General features: G+C 38.1%; 1 protein-coding gene across 8 annotated transcripts in view; it reads right to left on the bottom strand.

The window, feature by feature from the left end:
- Positions 1-19729, bottom strand: part of PAPOLA (poly(A) polymerase alpha) — a 61572-nt gene that overhangs the window by 35183 nt on the left and 6660 nt on the right. For all 8 annotated transcript variants that reach the window (XM_019462216.2, XM_019462214.2, XM_053889779.1 and 5 more), the window contains exons 2-6: positions 9148-9321; positions 8656-8722; positions 4659-4740; positions 2770-2879; positions 2261-2314 (exon numbers count right to left, since the gene is read on the bottom strand). In XM_019462216.2, the coding sequence (XP_019317761.1) occupies positions 2261-2314; positions 2770-2879; positions 4659-4740; positions 8656-8722; positions 9148-9321 (487 nt within the window). The remainder of the gene's footprint in view (positions 1-2260; positions 2315-2769; positions 2880-4658; positions 4741-8655; positions 8723-9147; positions 9322-19729) is intronic.

Genomic DNA, 19729 nt, shown 5'->3' with positions numbered 1-19729 from the left:
CCAGTATCCCTACATTTAGCCCAAATACAGCTGCCAGTAAAAAGGGGGCTCCGTATGTTTAAGAACTTACATATCTGTAACATTACACTATGTTTCCCCAACTTAGTTTTGACTAAATAGAAACAACCCAAAAAAAAACCACTAGCTAATTCTGAAGGCTTAGAGAATGAAACGGACAACACTTTTTCCCTTTTCCTCAAGAAGAGGTGAGAGCACGAAGAAACAGCATGGATTTGGTTGTTATTCCTGAGGGCATGATTTCATGGTTCTAAAACTTCGGATGCTGTCTATGTCTAAAATAAGCCTCTTAGAGTATCAATTTAAAAAGCAGTATTTTAAGAGCTTATTGTGAAAAATCACTCAAACATGCACCTATAAACCAGAAAAACAGCTGTACACTTTTATAAATAATTCCTCGTGGCACAGGATAAAAGTTCCAATGAGGGGTGCCTGGGTGGCTGAGTCGGTTAGGCGTACAACCTTCAGCTCAAGTTATGGTCTCACGGCTTGTGAGTTCAAGCCCCGCTTCGGGCTCTAGGCTGACAGCTCAGAGCCTGGAACCTGCTTCAGATTCTGTGTCTCCCTTTCTCTCTCTTTCTCTGCCCCTCCCCTGCTCATGCTCTGTCTCTCTCTCAAGAATAAAAAAACATTAAAAGCAATTAAAAAAAAAAGTTCCATTGAAACAAATTCCAACATCCAAATAGCTCTTCCAATATAGACAGAAATAATGATCATGTGCTTACAAAAACAGATACCTCAAAAAGCAACTCAAGGAGACTGCCAATTAAAGTTAGGATAAAATGGGGGTGGCCGGCTGGCTCAGTGCATTAAGATGATCTCCCGATCATGGGATTAAGCCCCGTGTTGGGCTCTGCGCTGAGCGTGGACCCTACTTGGGACTGTCTCTCTCACCTCTCTGCCCCTCCGCGACTGGTGCATGGCGCACACGCGCTCTCACTCTAATAAAAATAAACTTAAAAAAAAAAAGGATAAAATGATTTTTAAAATGTTGCAATGTAAACACATTCCCTAAAACGGTTTTTTTTTTATATAACATACGGACAGAAAACGAATACATTAAATATTTCGAGTAACTATTTGATTTTCATCTCCATCTTGAAAAGTTTACACAATTGAGTTGGGTCTTCCACCAAAACACAACCTCCTATCTTTTGATAACGTTCCTTTGGGGAAAACAGGGCACTGCTATACGTTACAGATGGTTTTGTATTTATTTAAACATTGACAACAAATCTATCTAAACCTGACAGACCTTTACTCAATTTAACATTTTATGTCAACTTATTAAGGACCTTTCCTAAATTTAACATTGAACGTGTACTCATTTTATATCTACTTTTCAAGGACGATGGAGCTGGGCATCTTATGTAGCAATTACAGAAGTCGCTTTTTTGGTAAACAATAAAGTATTACCCTTCCAGTTTTCAGAATTTTACAATCTGCACTATGACTACCAGTGGCTTCCCAGCACCATTACATACGGCAGGAGTGACACAGGTAACTGAAGGCGCTTCACTGTCCTATCAGCTTTGTTCCAACTGCCTTCTCTACAAATGTGGAAAGTAGCAGACAGAAATGAGTGTCATCTCAAGAATTTGAACTCCTAAATCCTCCCCTCCCAGAAAATATCTCTGCATACACAATATCAGGTCACAGTTTTCTCTAAACTTCTTAAATATTTCATTTAAATGAGGTCAAGGCAAAGTTCTATCTGCAAAAATAGATTCTGTTATTGCCTTAATGAGACTAAAAGTCTATAAAATTTGCATGTGGAGAACCTACCAAGTAAATGGTTCCACAGAAGCATTTCAAAGTCAATGTTGCATTATTGCTGCCTATATTTTAGCTCTCAATTTCATGAGGCTCTTTTTAAAAGACTAAAACTGATATTGTACAAAGAACAGGGAGTCAATTCCGTTAAAAAATTTTAAATTTTTATGTTTTTATTTATTTTTGAAGGAGAGAGAGTGACAGAGCATGGGCGGGGGAGGAACAGAGAGAGAGGGAGTCACAGAATTCGAGGCAGGCTCCAGGCTCTAAGCTGTCAGCACAGATCCCAATGCGGGGCCCAAACTCACGAACTGTGAGATCATGACCTGAGCTGAAGTCGGACGCTTAACCGACTGAGCCACCTAGGCACCACCCCCCCCAAAAAATTTTAGTATCACACCAACTCAGCAATTAAAATAAACTTTCAGCCTACCCCAATCAAAATTACACACAGCAAGAACTGCCTTACCTCTATCCCATCAAAACACAGTTTGATAACTGGTACAAATGCCTCTTCAACAGCCTGTAAGAAAATTAAATAAACTCAGTGTCTCTGCAAGTACAGATTAGACCTATACTAGTTTTAGCACTTGTAAGTGAATGGGATTATTTGAAACTGCTTATACATAATTTAGCAAAATGCCTGACATAGACTAGGTTCTCAGCAACTAGCTTTAAGACACTAGGCTCTTGAATCAGACAAACCTAGGTTCAAATCCTTGATTTCTGCCACTCAGATACGTCATTGTGGCTACATCGCTTAATGTTTGTTTTGTTTGCCTTATTTCCTACTCTGTACATGGGATTAAATTTATGATTTCTGACTTGTTGTAAAGAGTAAAATGCAAGCATACATGTTAAGCACTTGAAAGGGTCTGGCAAACTGCAAGAGCTCAATAAATGATGGCTACACCATAAAATTCACTCAATTCACTGATGTTTACAACTCCTCCCCTTTCACCCCAAACATTTACGCACTCTTAAATCTTTTACTTCTTCCTGTAATTTCAACTTATCATAGAATGAGGTGAAAAAGTCACTTCGATCAACATGTCTTGGTGCAACACACAACGCATCAATATCGGCACCTAAAAAAAATTAAGCCCATCAACCACTAATTACTATTACAAGAAAATTATTTTACATCTTATCATGGCAGTACTTGATGTTGAGAATCTGTTAACATTATACCGGTGAGCCTCTAAAAATGTGCCCTTCCCCTTAAAGAAAGTACTGGTCAATATAGGGAAAACGTCATCTTAATTGATGGGATATCTTTTTTCCTACAGCATCCTATTTATAGCGGCCCAGGTGGCCTGGGAGTCAAACAAAGGGGACTCAGATAGGACTTTGATGGTGAAGAGGGGGAACTATTCAAGAATACACCCAACGTCCTGATGTTGCTAGTCATAGCCATGTTCATTAGCAAACCACACACACACACACACACACACACACACACACACACACACACACACGATTTCTTCTACACATTCTGTGACTGGTACTTACAGGCCTCTATCTGGACCCTAAATGGGACCTATAGAATAAACTTCAAAAAGGATCACTGGCAAGAATCAAAGAGGCAGACCAATGTAAGATATCTGTTACAAATTCAGTGCCTGATAGTAGGCCAGCACAGAGTACATAGGGGAAACACAAAAGGGATGACTTAAATCAAGAACTAGGATCCTAAAAGGGAGAGATCAATGTGGAATCAGGTCAACATAGTCATTCTCCTAGAAGACTCAATAGCTAAGGCATTACTCTGAAGGCTGTATATTTAGCACATACATGAAAGAGAGAAAAGCGTACCCGTACAGGACACATCAGAAGCAAATGCACTAACTACCACTGGCACGGAGCAGCGGGAGATGGGGAGGAAGGAGGCCAGAACAAAGAGAACACTATACTGGCAGACGCTTTTAACACAGAAGCCTGTGGTTAATGGCTAAAGAATCCTAGTTCCGCCAAGACATGACTGGGAGAAACTGTCCAAGCCTGTTGCCTCTTTAAGTCTCAGACTTCTATTTGTTAGCTGAGAATAAGAGTACTGAGGAATAAATAAGATCATGAAGACGAGAGCTTATTATTAAGGAGCCCAATAAATGTTCTCTGCCATGACAACACTTTCACTGGGTATTTATTGGCACAGAGGAAAAAACTACAAGTGGAAATGAGAAAATATTGCCAGTGATTACCAGTGGCTGCAGATACACACTGTTTTGGTTCGCTTTTTTGCTTAACTGTATTTTACAACTGTGGGGGGGAAAAAAAAAGCATGGGGAAGAGAAAAAAAAAAGCAAGCAGAAAAGAAAATCCACAGGTCTTTTTTAAAAGCTTTAATTCATTTTTGTTCTGATCTCTCAACTTCATTTTCTTCAGGTAGAGGAAATGACATAGAGAACAGCACCGTCCAAAAAAGAACTCTCCAATGAGAGAAGTGTTCTATATCCGCACTCTGCAACACGGGAGGCACTGCATTTTTTTTTTAATTGAAGTACAGTTGACACACAATCTCGTATTAGTTTCAGGTGTACAACATAGTGATTCAACAACATTCTATATACGTTATGCTGTGCTCACCACTCTCAGCTACCATATTGCTATACAAGGTCACTGCAATACCACTGACTATATTCCCTATGCTGTACAGAACTGAATTTTTTCATTTCCTTAATACTGTATTGGACAGTGCAGGTTTAGAAGGCATCTTTATCTTCCTAACCAACTTTAGGCCCCTTGAAGTACTCTATCTCCCACGCAAACCTAAGCTGTAGGATACAGAGGTAACTGACATGAATGAGTCATTATGTTTAAGAACTCAAACAAGTACTCCGTCTCAAGATAATTAAAACAGTACTTACCTTTTGTATGTACTCCTAATCTGTAAGATCCAAATGTAAAAATTTTTCCTCCAACATTTTCAATTACAGATTGTGGAAGATTCTGTTTAAAGAAACAAAAAAAAATGGGTATTTTGTCAGGGGAGTACAAAGGAAATTATTGCAAAGAGCACTATATATGAAAAAAGAAAAAAAAAAAAACTCCAAGTAAGAATTCAGTGCACATTTATGGAGGCAAAACAAACTCTATAAGCTCTACAAAATACCAGACCTTCATATATCAACCAATTTTAAAATTCAGGCAATTTCCAACTTTTAATGAGCATTCTTTAGTGACCCAAACCACTTTAGAATTTTGCCACATTTCTGGAAACTGCTATAAAAGAGGACTGAGAGGGGCGCCTGGGTGGCTCAGTCGGTTAGGCATCCGACTTCGGCTCAGGTCATGATCTCACGGTCCGTGAGTTCGAGCCCCGCGTCCGGCTCTGTGCTCAGAGCCTGGAGCCTGTTTCAGATTCTGTGTCTCCCCCTCTCTCTCTGACCCTCCCCCGTTCATGCTCTGTCTCTCTCTCTGTCTCAAAAATAAATAAACGTTAAAAAAAAAAAAAAAAAAAAAAAAAGAGGACTGAGAGTGTGTAATTCCATAGGAGCCGTGTCAGAAGCAGATTTTTACTCATTTTTATTCATGACTAAGATGTTGCACCCATCATGAATGTTAGAATATTAAAAAAAACACATATTCTGACTGCTTAAAAGATTACATTTAATGATCATATTGAATACCCCATACTACATCACAGTATAATTTTACCATATCAAAAGTGACTTTAAGGCCAATACGGCTACATAATAGTTCAGATTCTCAAAAGGTTTTGGTGGGATGACTGAACAGAAAACTTACTGACAGTTTCTTAGAGGAGAAACACCCAGAAAAAGGAAAGGAAAGCATTTAAAAATCATCTTCCTGACTCTGGTACTCACCTTCCTGACCCACAGTACTCACTATGGTGAGTATTTAATGCCACTGGAAGTAAGGATAATACATGCCCAAACAAAAAACAATTTTAACGTGTGCCAGGTCAATGTTTCTCTTCACTTTCTAATTCCTCAGTAAAGTCTGATTCACTACCAAACCCCAAATCATTCCTCACCTCCCCCAAACAACATAAACAGTGTTACTTCATACTCCAAAACCCTAACAATCAATCATAAAGATTCAGGGACTCCCTTGTTTTTTAAGGACACTTTTAATCATCACCTACAGAAAACAGACGATCTGTATGTAAAATATTACATTTTTTGTCTTCCTATATTTCGAAAACTAAAAACCTCACGTGCAAAGGTGGCCTGGTTATTTAAATGAATCCAGTAAGATGCTGCTGAAATAGGTCTACAAAGGGAGTTAGGAAGAAGCTACCTGAGAACACTGACTTCCTAGTAAAACACAAATCTGGACGAGCAAGCTCTAAAGAACTGTCCAATATAGTAGCCATCAGCTTCCCTTCACTATTAAGCACCTGAAAACACAGCTAGCTTGGCTGAGGAACTGAATATTTAATTCTACTTCATTTAAACTGAAATACCCACACGTGGCTAGTGGCTACTGTATTAGTACACATTTAGACATTAACATGTTTATAGCTATTTCAATAATCGTTACCCATGGGGCGCCTGGGTGGCTCAGTCGGGTGAGCATCCGACTTCAGCTCAGGTCATGGTCTCACAGCTTGTGAGTTCGAGCCCCACATTGGGCTCTGTGCTGACAGCTCGAAGCCTGCTTCAGATTCTGTGCCTCCCCCTCTCTCTGCCCCAACCCACTCGCATTCTGTCTCTGTCTCTCTCAAAAATAAATAAACATTAAAAATAATAATAATAGTAATTTAAAAAATAATAATTGTTACCCAGAAATGAAGAATGAAGATTCCTTAATTCGGGGCACAGAAAAGTATTTTAAGTTGCAAGTCTTTTTTTTTTTTTTTTTTTTTTTTTTTTTTAAGTCTTAGGATATAGACGGCAAACAAGACAACTGAAGTAAAATTAAATTTTATATAAGTCCCCCCCTCCCAAAAGACTAAAAATGATTTGGAACTATATATTAAATCACTGTTTCTGAACCAGGGATGATTCTGCTCCTCAAGGAACATATGGCAACATCTGGAAATATTTTGGGTCATAATTTGGAGAGATGGGGGGGGGGGGAGACAGGGGCGGTTTATCTAGTAAAAATGGGGCCAGGGATAGATAGCAACCTTAAAAAAGAACTATCTGATCCAAAAATACCAACAGTGTCAACATCAAGAAATCCTATATCAAGTCTTAAAACTGAGGAAGAAATTCTCTCTACAAAAGGCAAACACAAAAGATCAAAATTTATGAAGCCTAACCTCAGTCCCATTCTCTAACCAACTTAATACTTGCAGTTAAGCTATACAGAAAAGGACGCCAATAAATCTGAACAGGAATGAGCATTACTTTCATTAATCCAAACAAAAGTTCTACCCTCAGAAAAACCAGCAGGAAGAACTCTATCAAGAATTACTGGTTAAAGAAACTTACGAGGAGGCACTTGAGGAAGTAGGTAAACAAAACTATCAATGAAGCAATATGCATTTTTCACATCAAATAAATCTAAGTCCTGGCTTTGTCTACTTGGCTGCGGTTTTAAACTTAAACATCTAAGACAATGCCATTAAAACATAGCTGTTTCCCTCAGAAGGTTAAGGAAACACGAAGTTCGATAAAGGAGGAAAAAATACTTAAGTTTGGACATCTTCTGCTCAGCTCAAAAAGAACTTCCTTTTAAAAATCTCCTTCGTGGGGTGTCACCTGGGTGGCTCAGTCGGTTAAGCGTCCGCCTTCGGCTCAGGTCACGAATTCAGTTTGTGAGTTTGAGCCCCTCATCGGGCTCTGTGCTGACAGCTCGGAGCCTGGAGCCTGCTTCCGATTCTGTGTGTCTCTCCCTCTCTCTGCCCCTCCCCTGCTCACGCTCTGTCTGTCTCCCTCTCTCAAAAGTAAATATTCTAAAAAAAGTTTTTTGATTAAAAAAAAAAAAAAACTCATTCGTATCAGGAATTCTATCAATGAGAAACATGTACTACACGGAATCTCCAATTTACAATACTCCCAGTGCTGAAGTTTTAATCAGTTACTTGAAATATATACACATGGTTTCAAGAAAACAATATTATAAACTTGACTAAAACCAAGACTTTCTTCTATGTTAACATCTCTCTCAGGTTTTCTTTACCCTTGGTTCTCTTTCCATCAATTTTTCAGTTGTGTTATACATTAAATATGCATTTTGTACTGCCCTGGGAAAATTACCACTATCTATGCAATTTTTTTAATAATCTTTACCCCCAATGTGGGGCTCAGACTCACAACCCTGAGATCAAGAGTCACACACTTCACTGACTAAGCCAGCCAGGCACCCCTATGCAACTTGTAAAAATGGGTCAAATGAATTCCCCACACAACTCTGAGAATATATTTATTTCCTTTACCAGAAGCCCCATCATGGATACAACAACCATATATATATATATATATATATATGTATATATATATATATATACATATATATATATGATTTTTCATAATGAAGTTTTAGGAACTCAGAGAATGTTATAAAAAACTAAACATACTCAGTTTGAGAGTATACTATCCAAAAACCCAAAAACTGTTCGTTGCTGTAAGATTGCTTAAAAGGTAACAAGATTCTCAAATACTTAATATACATTTTTAAAGCACCTCTTCAGGGAAACATCTATTATTTCTGTGAAGCATAAGTAATTACTGAGTTTCAGTTTTATAAATATGGCAACCAGACAGTACTTATAAGTCACTGAATTCAGTTGTTTTCCCAGCTTTCAAAATAACTAGAAACAAAATATCAAACCAATGGTCTAAAACAAACTCTGCAGTGAAGACTAAGTCCATTCTAGGAAGAACGGGGTTACTTAAGACTACCGCTGTGTTCAGCTGGCAAATTATTTCACATACGAATACGTCACCTTACCTTGCTTTCACTGATTTCTCGTATCCACTCTTTTACCAGGTTATTTAATTTTCCCAAAATTAAAATCCTGTTGAAAAGAGCAAATATCAATCAAGTATCAAGCTGTTTCATTACTAACTCAAATGAGAATCGGTGCTCAATAGGCGGCTCCCCAGACTGTAACCAGTTTTTAAGTTCCAGAAAGTAAGCACACGGTAGGGATCGACATGCAGGCAGGCAACGTCACGCTGGCCAAGACGTTCCTTCAGCTGAGGCAGCCACTCCCCTTCTGACAAATCTGTACTGTAATAACCCAAAAGGATCAAAATTCTAAATTAAGGGAATAAAATTCTATGTAGAAAAAAGAGGTTTTGCTAAGTATTGCTGCTGTCTGAAAAAGACCAATTTCAGAGAATTCTGGCTTTCTGAGTAGGTTAAGGCCTCAAAACTAGTTTATTACAGTAATAAAAAAATTATACACGACAAGAAACACATGCGGGCGGGTGAGTTCACCTGCGCTGCAGTTCCTCTTCCTCTTCAAACACCCCAAAGGGCTTCAGAGTCTCGATGAGTTTCTGTGTAAGGAGGCAGTCAGTCTCCTTGGGGGCTGCTAAGCTGATAGGAGAGGTAATGCCATAGTGCTTCTGTGGCGGCTGTGTTTGTTGTGATCCCTGCGTTGTAACTGGACTGCAAACAAAATTGGATACAATTACTGCCAAAGAAGTTCTACAATTTGAAACAAATCCTGGACTAGAACCGCTTTCATAAAACGCATTGCTAAACATAGATGGTTCCCTGCCCACCCGAAAAGCTTCCTCTCAAAGACATCTTAGCACAAAAAGTAACCAACCAAAAGCAAGTGAGCAAAAAAGAAAACTTTATTTCTCTTCCCACTCCAAAGAGTTTAACTTTGCCACTACCTAAGTATCTAAATAAGCTGGAAAAATCCAGATCAAACATACTGGTAGAGAAAATACAATCTGGAGTATAGTGAATTTCTGAAAAAAATTTTACTTCGGGGGGAAAAGGAGCCAAAATCTGTTACATAGTTATTTCTAAAGCAACGATTAACAAGCTACAAAAACACCATTTAACCAATGCAAGAGACTCCCCACAAATAGAACTTAGTACCTGACTCACAATGAATAAAATTCAGAAAATACAGGGCAAATAACAAACATAACTTGTAGAGTGGGAGGCACTATATTCACACTAAACCTTACACATCTGTGATAAGAGGTTCACACTTCCACAGTGATGCTAGTCTAAAAGTTTTTTCCAGTTTAAGAGGAATTCCCAATTTTTACAATCAGTAGGATTTTAATATAACTGGCTTAAAAAAAAAGGCATGGCATGCTTGAAATGCTTTCAGAAATTAATTCGACTCCAGTAATTTTTCAATGAAACCAGTGGTTTTTTATTTTTTGTTAAAATAATTCTAAGTCAATGGACAACAGCTCTAAAGGTAAGTAACACAATTATCATTTAAAAACTAACAAGTCCAGGGCACCTGGGTGGCTCAGTCAGTTAAGTGGTGACTTCAGACCGCTCAGTGTCTGACTTCGGCTCAGGTCACGATCTCACAGTTCGTGGGTTTGGGCCCTCCCCCCGACCCCTCCATCAGGCTCTGTGCTGGCAGTAAGGAGCCTGCTTGGGATTCCCTCTCTCCCACTCTCTCTGCTCCTCCCCGGCTTGCATGTAAGAGCTCGCTCACTTTCAAAATAAATAAATAAACCTTAGGGGGGAAAAAATCGAGTAACATACAAAATGAGGAAAGGGCTAAGGAAAGAACATAACATCTGGATCAATTATTTTTCCCAACTCTGTTCACTAAAAAATTAAGTGTTCGTTTTACACACATACACACCTCTCCTTTTCTTTCCAAGTTCTAAATATGTATATTTTAAATTGAAATTCAAAAAAAAAAAAAATTGAAGTTCAAAAAAGAAAAATTGAAGTACTATGCTTAAGCAGCAACATGCCAAATGCAAGAGTCCCATGCAGGAAGCTCCATTATGCATTTAATACTTGTCCACTGGGTTCTGGTTTATACTGTGAACGCTGGGCTGTGTTCTATACTTTGTCTTCTGATACCAACACAGACCTAAGGATGCCAGGACAGCCATCCTGATTGTTTCTAAGTTAGCCATTGGTCTGTGTATCATCTAGTCAATGTTTCCTGGTCCAGTTATGCACTGTCTCCATTTTAACTCAGGTTTTATAGTAACATTTACTAAATAAGTATGTCAGATATAATACCTGTTAGAGCAATTAATTCATGTCAGATCCTTCTTTCTACTCCTGTAACCTAAACTGCAGACCTATGCAAAAGCCATGTTAATTCACAGAGCTGGGGATTCACGTGAGTACCAAGCACTTATACCTTACATTAATGTTCTATTTTCCAAATTTATGTAGCATCTCATATGATTAAAATATACAAAATTAACCCAATAAATGCATTCATCATGTCCTGGTTAGTGCGTGCTTTTGTCAATAAACAAATTGTTATCATCAGATTCCACAAAACTGACAACAAAAAGGTAACCCTCAAAACTGTGTAACCATTTGAGAATTCTCCTTCACACACTACTCTGATTTCCGGTAAATTACATATTAAATGAAAAAACAGCACACTTAACCACATATCCCGAAGAGATTATATATATTCACTCTCATATTTTTCTTGCTTCCTAGGAGTTTCTCCAAGCAAACTAGCACCCTTCATGACTACCCCAGGATCAAAAATACTTTTATAAATGATTTTAGAAGGGAAGTAAAAATAATACAAAAACAGGGAGGGGACAAAACATAAGAGACTCTTAAATATAGAAAACAAAACAGGGTTGCTGTAGGGGCTGTAGGTGGGGGGATGGGCTAAACGCACAAGGGGCATTAAGGAAGACACTTGTAGGGATGAGCACCGGGTGTTATACATAGAGGATGAATCACTGGAATCTACTCCTGAAATCATTATTGCACTAGATGCTAACTCACTTGGATGTAAATTAAAAAAATAAAATAAAAATAGAAATTAAAAAAAAAAAAAAGATTTTAACATGAGTAGAGCCAGAAATGAAAATAAGTATAAAGTTCATTTTAGCTAGACTTGATTCAAGTAAGGAGAGATTTCGCGTCAAGTCTGAACTGAATTCATGTTTTCACAACTTCAGGTAATAAGCCTCTATTGTATTGTTTTTTGTTTTGAGCAAGTAATAGGATTCTTGCATTCATTCCTGTCTGAAGGAGTGAAATCCATTACCAGCTGAGTTTGGGATCATCAACAAACTATGAGTACCCATTCTCTGTGAGGTTAAGGCTCACTTATCTTTCCCATGTTTTTCTTTCTCAATATTAAGGTTTTTCATTCTCATACAAAAAAACAATGCTTGGAAAGGCCCTGTCTACATCAACAATATCACCAGAACATCAGGATATAGACTCATATTTCTAAGTTCACATCAAGTTTGCTCACCCTAATTTGAAAAAAAATGTTGATTTCTATATTAGTTTCCACATTAACATTTTGATAGGGAAACATATCAGATGCAAATTATGACTTTCTATTTACTCTATTCAAAATATAGTCGCATCATCTAAAATAAAATCACATTTATTTATCCCATCTAATTCAGGAAAAAACGTACATATCTATACATGTATACATATAGAACATAATACTAATTCAAGAACACATAAATAAAAATAAATCACAACCAAATAAAACGAAAAGAAGAAATATATGTTATGAAAGTTACAAGACACCTGTGCCTCCAATAAAAATGACTTAATCTTAGCTTAAGTAGCTAGACTAGGGAGTTCCAGGCTGCCATATGCTTTGAATGTCCAAAATGTCCCAAGCAGAAACATTAGCCATGACTGTACTGTAAATGGAGAAAGTCGAGTTTGCCATTCAATTTTAAATTAGAAATCAAGTAGACTGATAAAACAATTTAAAGGATCCTTTATTTGCTGTTCTGTTTCTAACAAAACTAAAATACACACTCTGCTGGAACAATTCACCGGACAGCTACCAATCCCCAGAACACAAAGCTCTTCCTCCCATTCTCGAACACATTAGACATCTGCCCATTATCTATCACTTTCTAGAGACATTTTTGCCGGTACTTAATTTTCTTCAGACATTATTCTATTTTAAAAATAAAATTCTAGGGGCGCAACTCAGTCAGTTAAGCATCCGACTCTTGATTTCGGTTCAGGTCATGATCTCACAGTTCACAGGGTGGAGCCCCACATCAGGTCGGCACCAACAGGTGGAGCCTGCTTTTGGGGATCCTCTCTCTCCTCTCTCTGCCCCTCCCCTGCATATGCCTGAGTGCGTGCGTGTGTGCTCTCTCAAAATAAATAAAATTTAAAAAATAAAAATTCTACAATTATGAAAACAAAGAGGAAAAAAACCACATTAGATACAGAGCCACAGTATTTGTGATTCATTAATATTTCTTTCAGGTTTTTACTATCAAGAACACTTATGCTTTTCCTAAAGAGCAGTTTATTTTCATCTCAGGAACGTGATTTATCTTTGCCTTTAGGACACTCTGAATTCTGAGAGTGAAACTGGTGGCCATTCAGCAAGTTCTCTACAATGAGCCAAGTATCACTGTTTGTAAGAAGTTTATCCTAATTTCTTGCTGTTTTAGATCTCTATCCTTACTTTGCCTTTTTACCCAATCTTTTTTTTTTTTTAATGTTTATTTATTTTTGAGAGACAGAGAGAGACAGCCCAAGCAGGGGAGGGGCAGAGACAGGGAGACACAGAATCTGAAGGAGGCTCCAAGCTCTCAGAGCCGAACACGGAGCTCGAACTCACGAACCATGAGATCATGACCCCAGGCACCCCGCTTTTCACCCGATCTTTAATGCAAACATCTTGCTGGTTTTTCACATGTAACTAAAGCATTCCGTCTTAATCCTTTCTGGATCGGAGCAAGGTATAAAGTCATACTTGTATATGTACTTACAGTACATTTACAAATTTTGACCCCTCTCAAAATCACAAAAGACAACAAAACATTACTTCCCCTACCCCGCTTGTTTTGGTGAACACCAGAGCGGCACACTGAGGGCGTGGGGGAGCACAGCGGTAAGTATGTTCACAATTTTTTTCTCCCTTAGGACACGGGATATTTCCTTTACCATAGTTAAAATCTTTTCATCGAGGCAAAGCTTACACAGGACACACGCCCACCTTTCCTTCTGACTTTGTTTTGTTCTAACATTCTGTGTAACAATTCCACTCCAACTATTCTAGTTCTGACTCTTGGCACCTGTCCTGCCCCTTTCTCCCTTGCCATGCCAGTCCACCATCCATACGGTTACCAAGCGTATCTTCCTAAAACACAGCTTCCTTAAAAACCTCTAGGACTTCAGACAATAGAATCCCAGACAACAGAATCCAAAACTCTGTCTACAAAGTCTGCTCTCAACTCAGAAGCAATCTGATAAATAGAAAGAAGAAGCAGGGCTGACTTCACAGCTACTAGTTACAGATCACTCTAGTCTCACTTCTGCCACTAGTTATATTACCAGTAAGCTGGACCTCTCTTCTCTCCATCGGATGGCAAACTAGAATTTAAAAACTGTAACACACCCACGACACTAAAGAACGGTTTCCAAGCATAGGAAGTTTTAAACCAATACTCAAAAGTCCATCCTTTCCCAATGCTAGGCTATCCAAGACAGGGTTCTAAGTAGAATATTTAGGTACTTAGAAAGAATATCAACATTTTTGTGAAACTAGCAGAGGACTATAGGTTGCTTATTTCAGCTATATATTTATTTCTAAAGTTTAGACATCTGATTTAATCAGTACACACTGAAATATCAAGAACCACTAGGGTACATGATTGTAAAGCTAACTCAAATAGTGTAAGTATATAATATAGTATGATTTGTTAACTTGTTTTGTGCCCATATATCCGAAGTCTGATCAATCTTTGTACAAATCATACGAATAACCATTTCAAGTCAGTGAGAAAAGTATGGAATATTCAAATGGGTTCAGTTACTCATTGTAAAATGTATATTTCAGATGCCATTATTTCAAAATATTGAAAAATTAGAGATATTTCAAAGTTAAAAAAAATTAAGAACACTATTTTCAGAGCCATGTTTAAGATACACAAAACTCAAAAATCATACACAAAAAGATTTACCTACGTAAAAATATTCTAGCTTTTATGTAACAAAAATGTATCAAAGTTAAAACAAGTGAGGAAAATACATGCAACCTATGCTGAATCATAATGCATAAAGAGTTTTTTTTTTTAATTTTTTTAACGTTTATTTATTTTTGAGACAGAGAGAGACAGAGCATGAACAGGGGAGGAGCAGAGAGAGAGGGAGACACAGAATCTGAAACAGGCTCCAGGCTCTGAGCTGTCAGCACAGAGCCCGACGCGGGGCTCGAACTCACGGACCGTGAGATCATGACCTGAGCCGAAGTCAGACGCTTAACCGACCAAGCCACCCAGGCGCCCCAAGAGTTTTTTTTTTTTTTAAATCAACTAGAAAGTTTCACTGCAAATCAGGCAAGTAAATCAGGACAAACACTTTTCTGTCAGACTGCAGAAAAACAACGATATACATCTGGTAAAAATGAAAGACTTATTATAAACCTACAATATTGGTAATGTTGTAAGAAAATGAGCACTCCTCGCAATCACAGAAGAAGTGAACATCATCTTAAAAAGCAATATGGCAATGTTCATTAAAATAAAAGATGCATGTATCAACTTTAAAAGTTTGTATCCAGGGGCACCTGGGTGGCTCAGTCGGTTAAGCATCCGACTTCGGCTCAGGTCATGATCTCACGGTCCGTGAGTTCGAGCCCCACGTCGGGCTCTGTGCTGACAGCCCGGAGCCTGGAGCCCGCTTCAGATTCTGTGATCCCCTCTCTCTCTGGCCCTCCCCCGTTCATGCTCTGTCTCTCTCTGTCTCAAAAATAAATAAACATTAAAAAAATAATAATAAATTAAAAAAAATAAAAAAATAAAAAAAAGTTTGTATCCAAGAAACTTCACCTTTAGCAATACTAGAGATACCAGGACACAAGACTCAAAGAAAAGGCCCTGAAATTGTGAGACATGTTCTCTTTAACTCACCACACAGTTTTAGTATATGAAATAGAACATAAAAATCCAAATTTCCACCCACTTTAGGATAGGGGTACAATGGATTATAAGACAGGCCAAATATGGGTCCAAACTCCTGTACAGCAACAATAAACTTGAAATGAACAGTGTCTATCCCAGGGTTATACCCTATGGGGGGGGGGGGGGGAATGCTTGGTATCTAAATACCTCCTTGACCCCACAGCTTCCGGAATTTGACCTTCCTCATAGGAATAATACAAAAAGATACCCAAGGCTGTTCGGTGGAGCACTGTATACAATGCACTAACTGGAAACCACCTAAATATCTACTAACGTAATATAGGACTGATTAATTGCACTACATTCTTACAATGTAATACAATGCCATATAAAAAGAAAAAGGTGATTATTACACGTAGTAGCGTGCAAAAATGGTCACACTATATCAGGTGAAATAAACTGTGGAATATAATTATGACAATAGGATTTATTGAAACCTCAATATATTCCAGGTAGCGGGTCAAGCACTTTGCAATATTCCCAATCGTTCCTAGCAACTCTACTGTATCTGTCTCCATATTACAGAGGAAGAAAGTAGGGGCGCCCAGGTGGCTTAGTTGGTTAAGTGTCAGACTCTTGATTTTGACTCAGATCCTGACCTCAGTGATTCAATTCGTGAGATAGCACTGACAATGAGCTTGCTTGGGATTCTCTCTCTCCCTCTCTCTGCCCCTTCCCTGCTCACGGTCGGTCTCTCTCTTTCTCTCTCTCTCTCTCTCAAAATACATAAACATAAAGGAAAGGAAAGAAGAAACAAACAAATACACCGGCTTACCTAAATTCACTGGGCCAGAATAAGAACCCAGGCATTTAACTATAATTGTAACCTTTATGCTGAGTTGTCTTTATACATCTTTCACAAAACAGTTTTATATATTGAAAAATTTATTATGTCTATAAACGCATAAAAACACACCAAAAAGAACTAAGATAGAATTTCACTTTGCACTTTCTAAAGGTTTGTTTCAGCACTGTGAAATTATTTTTAAAAACAAACTTAATGATGTCCTACAAAAGGCAAAATCATCTAATTCTACTATTCACCATAAAATTAAGTTAGTGATAGTAAGAAGGCCAAAATCATCCCCTAAAAATTTTCCCTGGCAGCAAGGAACACCAAACAAATGTTTAATTGAAAACAATAATTAGCATTTTGATTATTAGATTTTTAAAATCAGTTTATGCTAACCAAAGCACATTCTTTTAAAGTGAAATAAACAAAGTTTCAAAAAACGGATTTTTCATAGGGCAAGTGGGTGCCTCAGTCAGTTAGTCGGACTTTGGTTCCAGTCATGATCTCGGGGTTCAATGGTTCACACCCCTACATCCGGCTCTGTGCTGACAGCTCGGAGCCTGGAGCCTGCTTTGGATTCTGTGTCTCCCTCTCTCTCTGCCCCTCTCCCACTGCGCTTCATCTCTCTCTCAAAAATAAATAACATTTTAAAAAATGGATTTTTCAGTGCAATACTGTGATCAGAAATAGTAAATACAAAGAAAATCATGCTCCATTTTCTTGCTCCAGAAAACTGCTAAAGCGTTCAAGTTTATAAAACTTTGTACCAATCCAGTTTTTCTAAAAGCTTCTTTTTCTCATTTACCTTAATTTTGCCAGAAAGCATAGTATTTATTAGGCTGAATTTACTGAATTCCTAAATATGTTATGAAAGACAACACTAAAATCAGGAATATAAAAATTGTCTCTGCTCTGGGTGACAATCTCAAATTTGGTCTGGGATCCTTAAAAAACAAGTGCAAAGTAAAAGCTTAAAATAAATACTACAGAAACAAAGAATCGAAGCTATGCCAAAGAAAATCGTTAAGGAGGTGTGTGCACTCTGAATGACTTTGATGGGGTGGGGGGAGGCAGTCTAGGCAGATGACGAACACAGAAAAGGAAAGGACAAGTCACCAATGGTGTTTTCCCAAACGGTTAATGTGTAATGACTGCATCCCAATTTTAAACAAAGCTCATACTACTGATGAATCCCTGCTTCCTCATACTGAGCATGTGGAATATGTCGTGGCGTATGGTACCAACAAAGCCAACTGCCTCCAAATCCCAAGCTACTAGCCAATAGAAAACACTTTAGCATTTCTTCCTAGTTTTAGTTATTTGAGCTAAAATCGAAAGCTTAACTTGTTTAATAGTCTTCTTTGGAAGCAATCGGTAAGTCACAAAAACTTACTCAACGTAACATTTCACCACAGTCTGATTTGCAGTAAAGAGGCTTTAGCCTTAAACATAACATAATGTGCCCATCCGGATTACACAGGAAGAAAAGGACACCAGACAGAAAAGGAATAAGGGATCTTTCTAAAATGTCTCAATGTGCACTCAATATTAATCCTTAGCAGAAATATTACAATTACTTTCACAAGAAGTCTAACGTGGAACGCTTTTTTAAATTTTATTTTATTTTTTTTATTTTTTTTTTTTTAGAGAGAGAGACAGAGACAGAGAGACAGAGAGAAAGAGAGAGAGAGCATGGGAGAGGCAGAGAGAGGGATCGACACAAAATCCGAAGCAGGCTCCAGGCTCTGAGCTGTGAGCACAGAGCCCGACGCGGGGCTCCAACTCATGAACCATGAGATCATGATCTGAGTCAAAATCAGATGCTTAACCGACTAAGCCACCCAGGCGCCCCTAACATTGAGTGTTTTGATTTTAGTAGTAGCTTAGTCAAGCATACAGACAAGACAATGTATTTGATCACTAAGAAATTAGACTAAGAATCACTAATTTATCTGCCATGTGTTCTTTGTTAAGCGGTACCAAACATTATCTAGAACTACTTGTTATGTTCTTAAAATATGTATTCCAAGTGAATCAGCCAATATTTAGTAAGCACAGGGTCCAGTAAGTTCATGCTCAAGGGACTAAATTATGATGAATCCCAAAGGCAAACTTCGGAAATGCAAGGCTGATTATGCAGGTACTTGTCACTCAATTATAATAGCCAAGTTATTCTTCCTTCCTAAGGACACCTCCAACTGCCTTCTTGCCCCCTCTCCCAACAGACTAGGAGCAGTGAAAAAAAACAGCCAGACCTGGGGCGCCTGCATGGCTCAGTCGGTTGAGCATCCAACTTTGGCTCAGGTCACGATCTCACAGTTTTTGAGTTTGAGCCCTACATCGGGCTCTGTGCTGACAGCTCAGAGCCTGGAGCCTGCTTCAGATTCTGTGTCTCCCCCCCTCTCTGCCCCTCCCATGCTCACATTCCATCTCCTGTCTCTCTCTCTCAAAAATAAATATTAAAAAAAATGTTTTTTTAAATAGCCAGACCACAGTACTCATGCATCAGTTTTCCAAGTACAACTTGAAAATGAAGACAATGTAAATATAACAGAATTTGAGAAAGCATAAAGATGTATTAGAAAAGAATAGTCAAAAATATACTGTTGGGGTGCCTGTGTGGCTCAGTTGGTTAAGCTTCTGACTCTTGATCTCTCAGGTCATGGTCTCCCGGTTGGAGGGATGGAGCCCTGCACTGTGCTCTATGCCAACAGCACAGGGCCTGCTTGGGATTCTCTCTCTCTCAAAATAAATAAACTTAAACATATATACATACATGTTCATATATATAATCATAGTTTTATAATACACACTATATAATACATAGTATTATAACAGTATTATAACACACATAGGTACTTATACATAGAAGTGTGTGTGTGTGTATAGTCATAGCATAAAACATTAACTGCAGGAAATACAAAATGTTTCTGATGACCAAAATGACAGGAATACTATTCTTAACCCATAAACTGTAAAAGCCATCATAAAATGCCAGAGCTGATTTCTGGACAAAGTATAGATGGAATATAAATTTGAAAGATAATTCTGTGACAGAAGAGAAAGAAAATAAAGTTACCTAGCAAAATCCCTACACTTTTCCCTTTCCCAAATCCTTAAATTTCCA

This window comes from Panthera pardus, unplaced genomic scaffold (genome assembly GCF_024362965.1).
Source record: "Panthera pardus isolate Hobbes unplaced genomic scaffold, ASM2436296v1 HiC_scaffold_24, whole genome shotgun sequence".
Taxonomy (NCBI): domain Eukaryota; kingdom Metazoa; phylum Chordata; class Mammalia; order Carnivora; family Felidae; genus Panthera; species Panthera pardus.
This window is presented reverse-complemented; position numbering and strand designations above follow the sequence as displayed.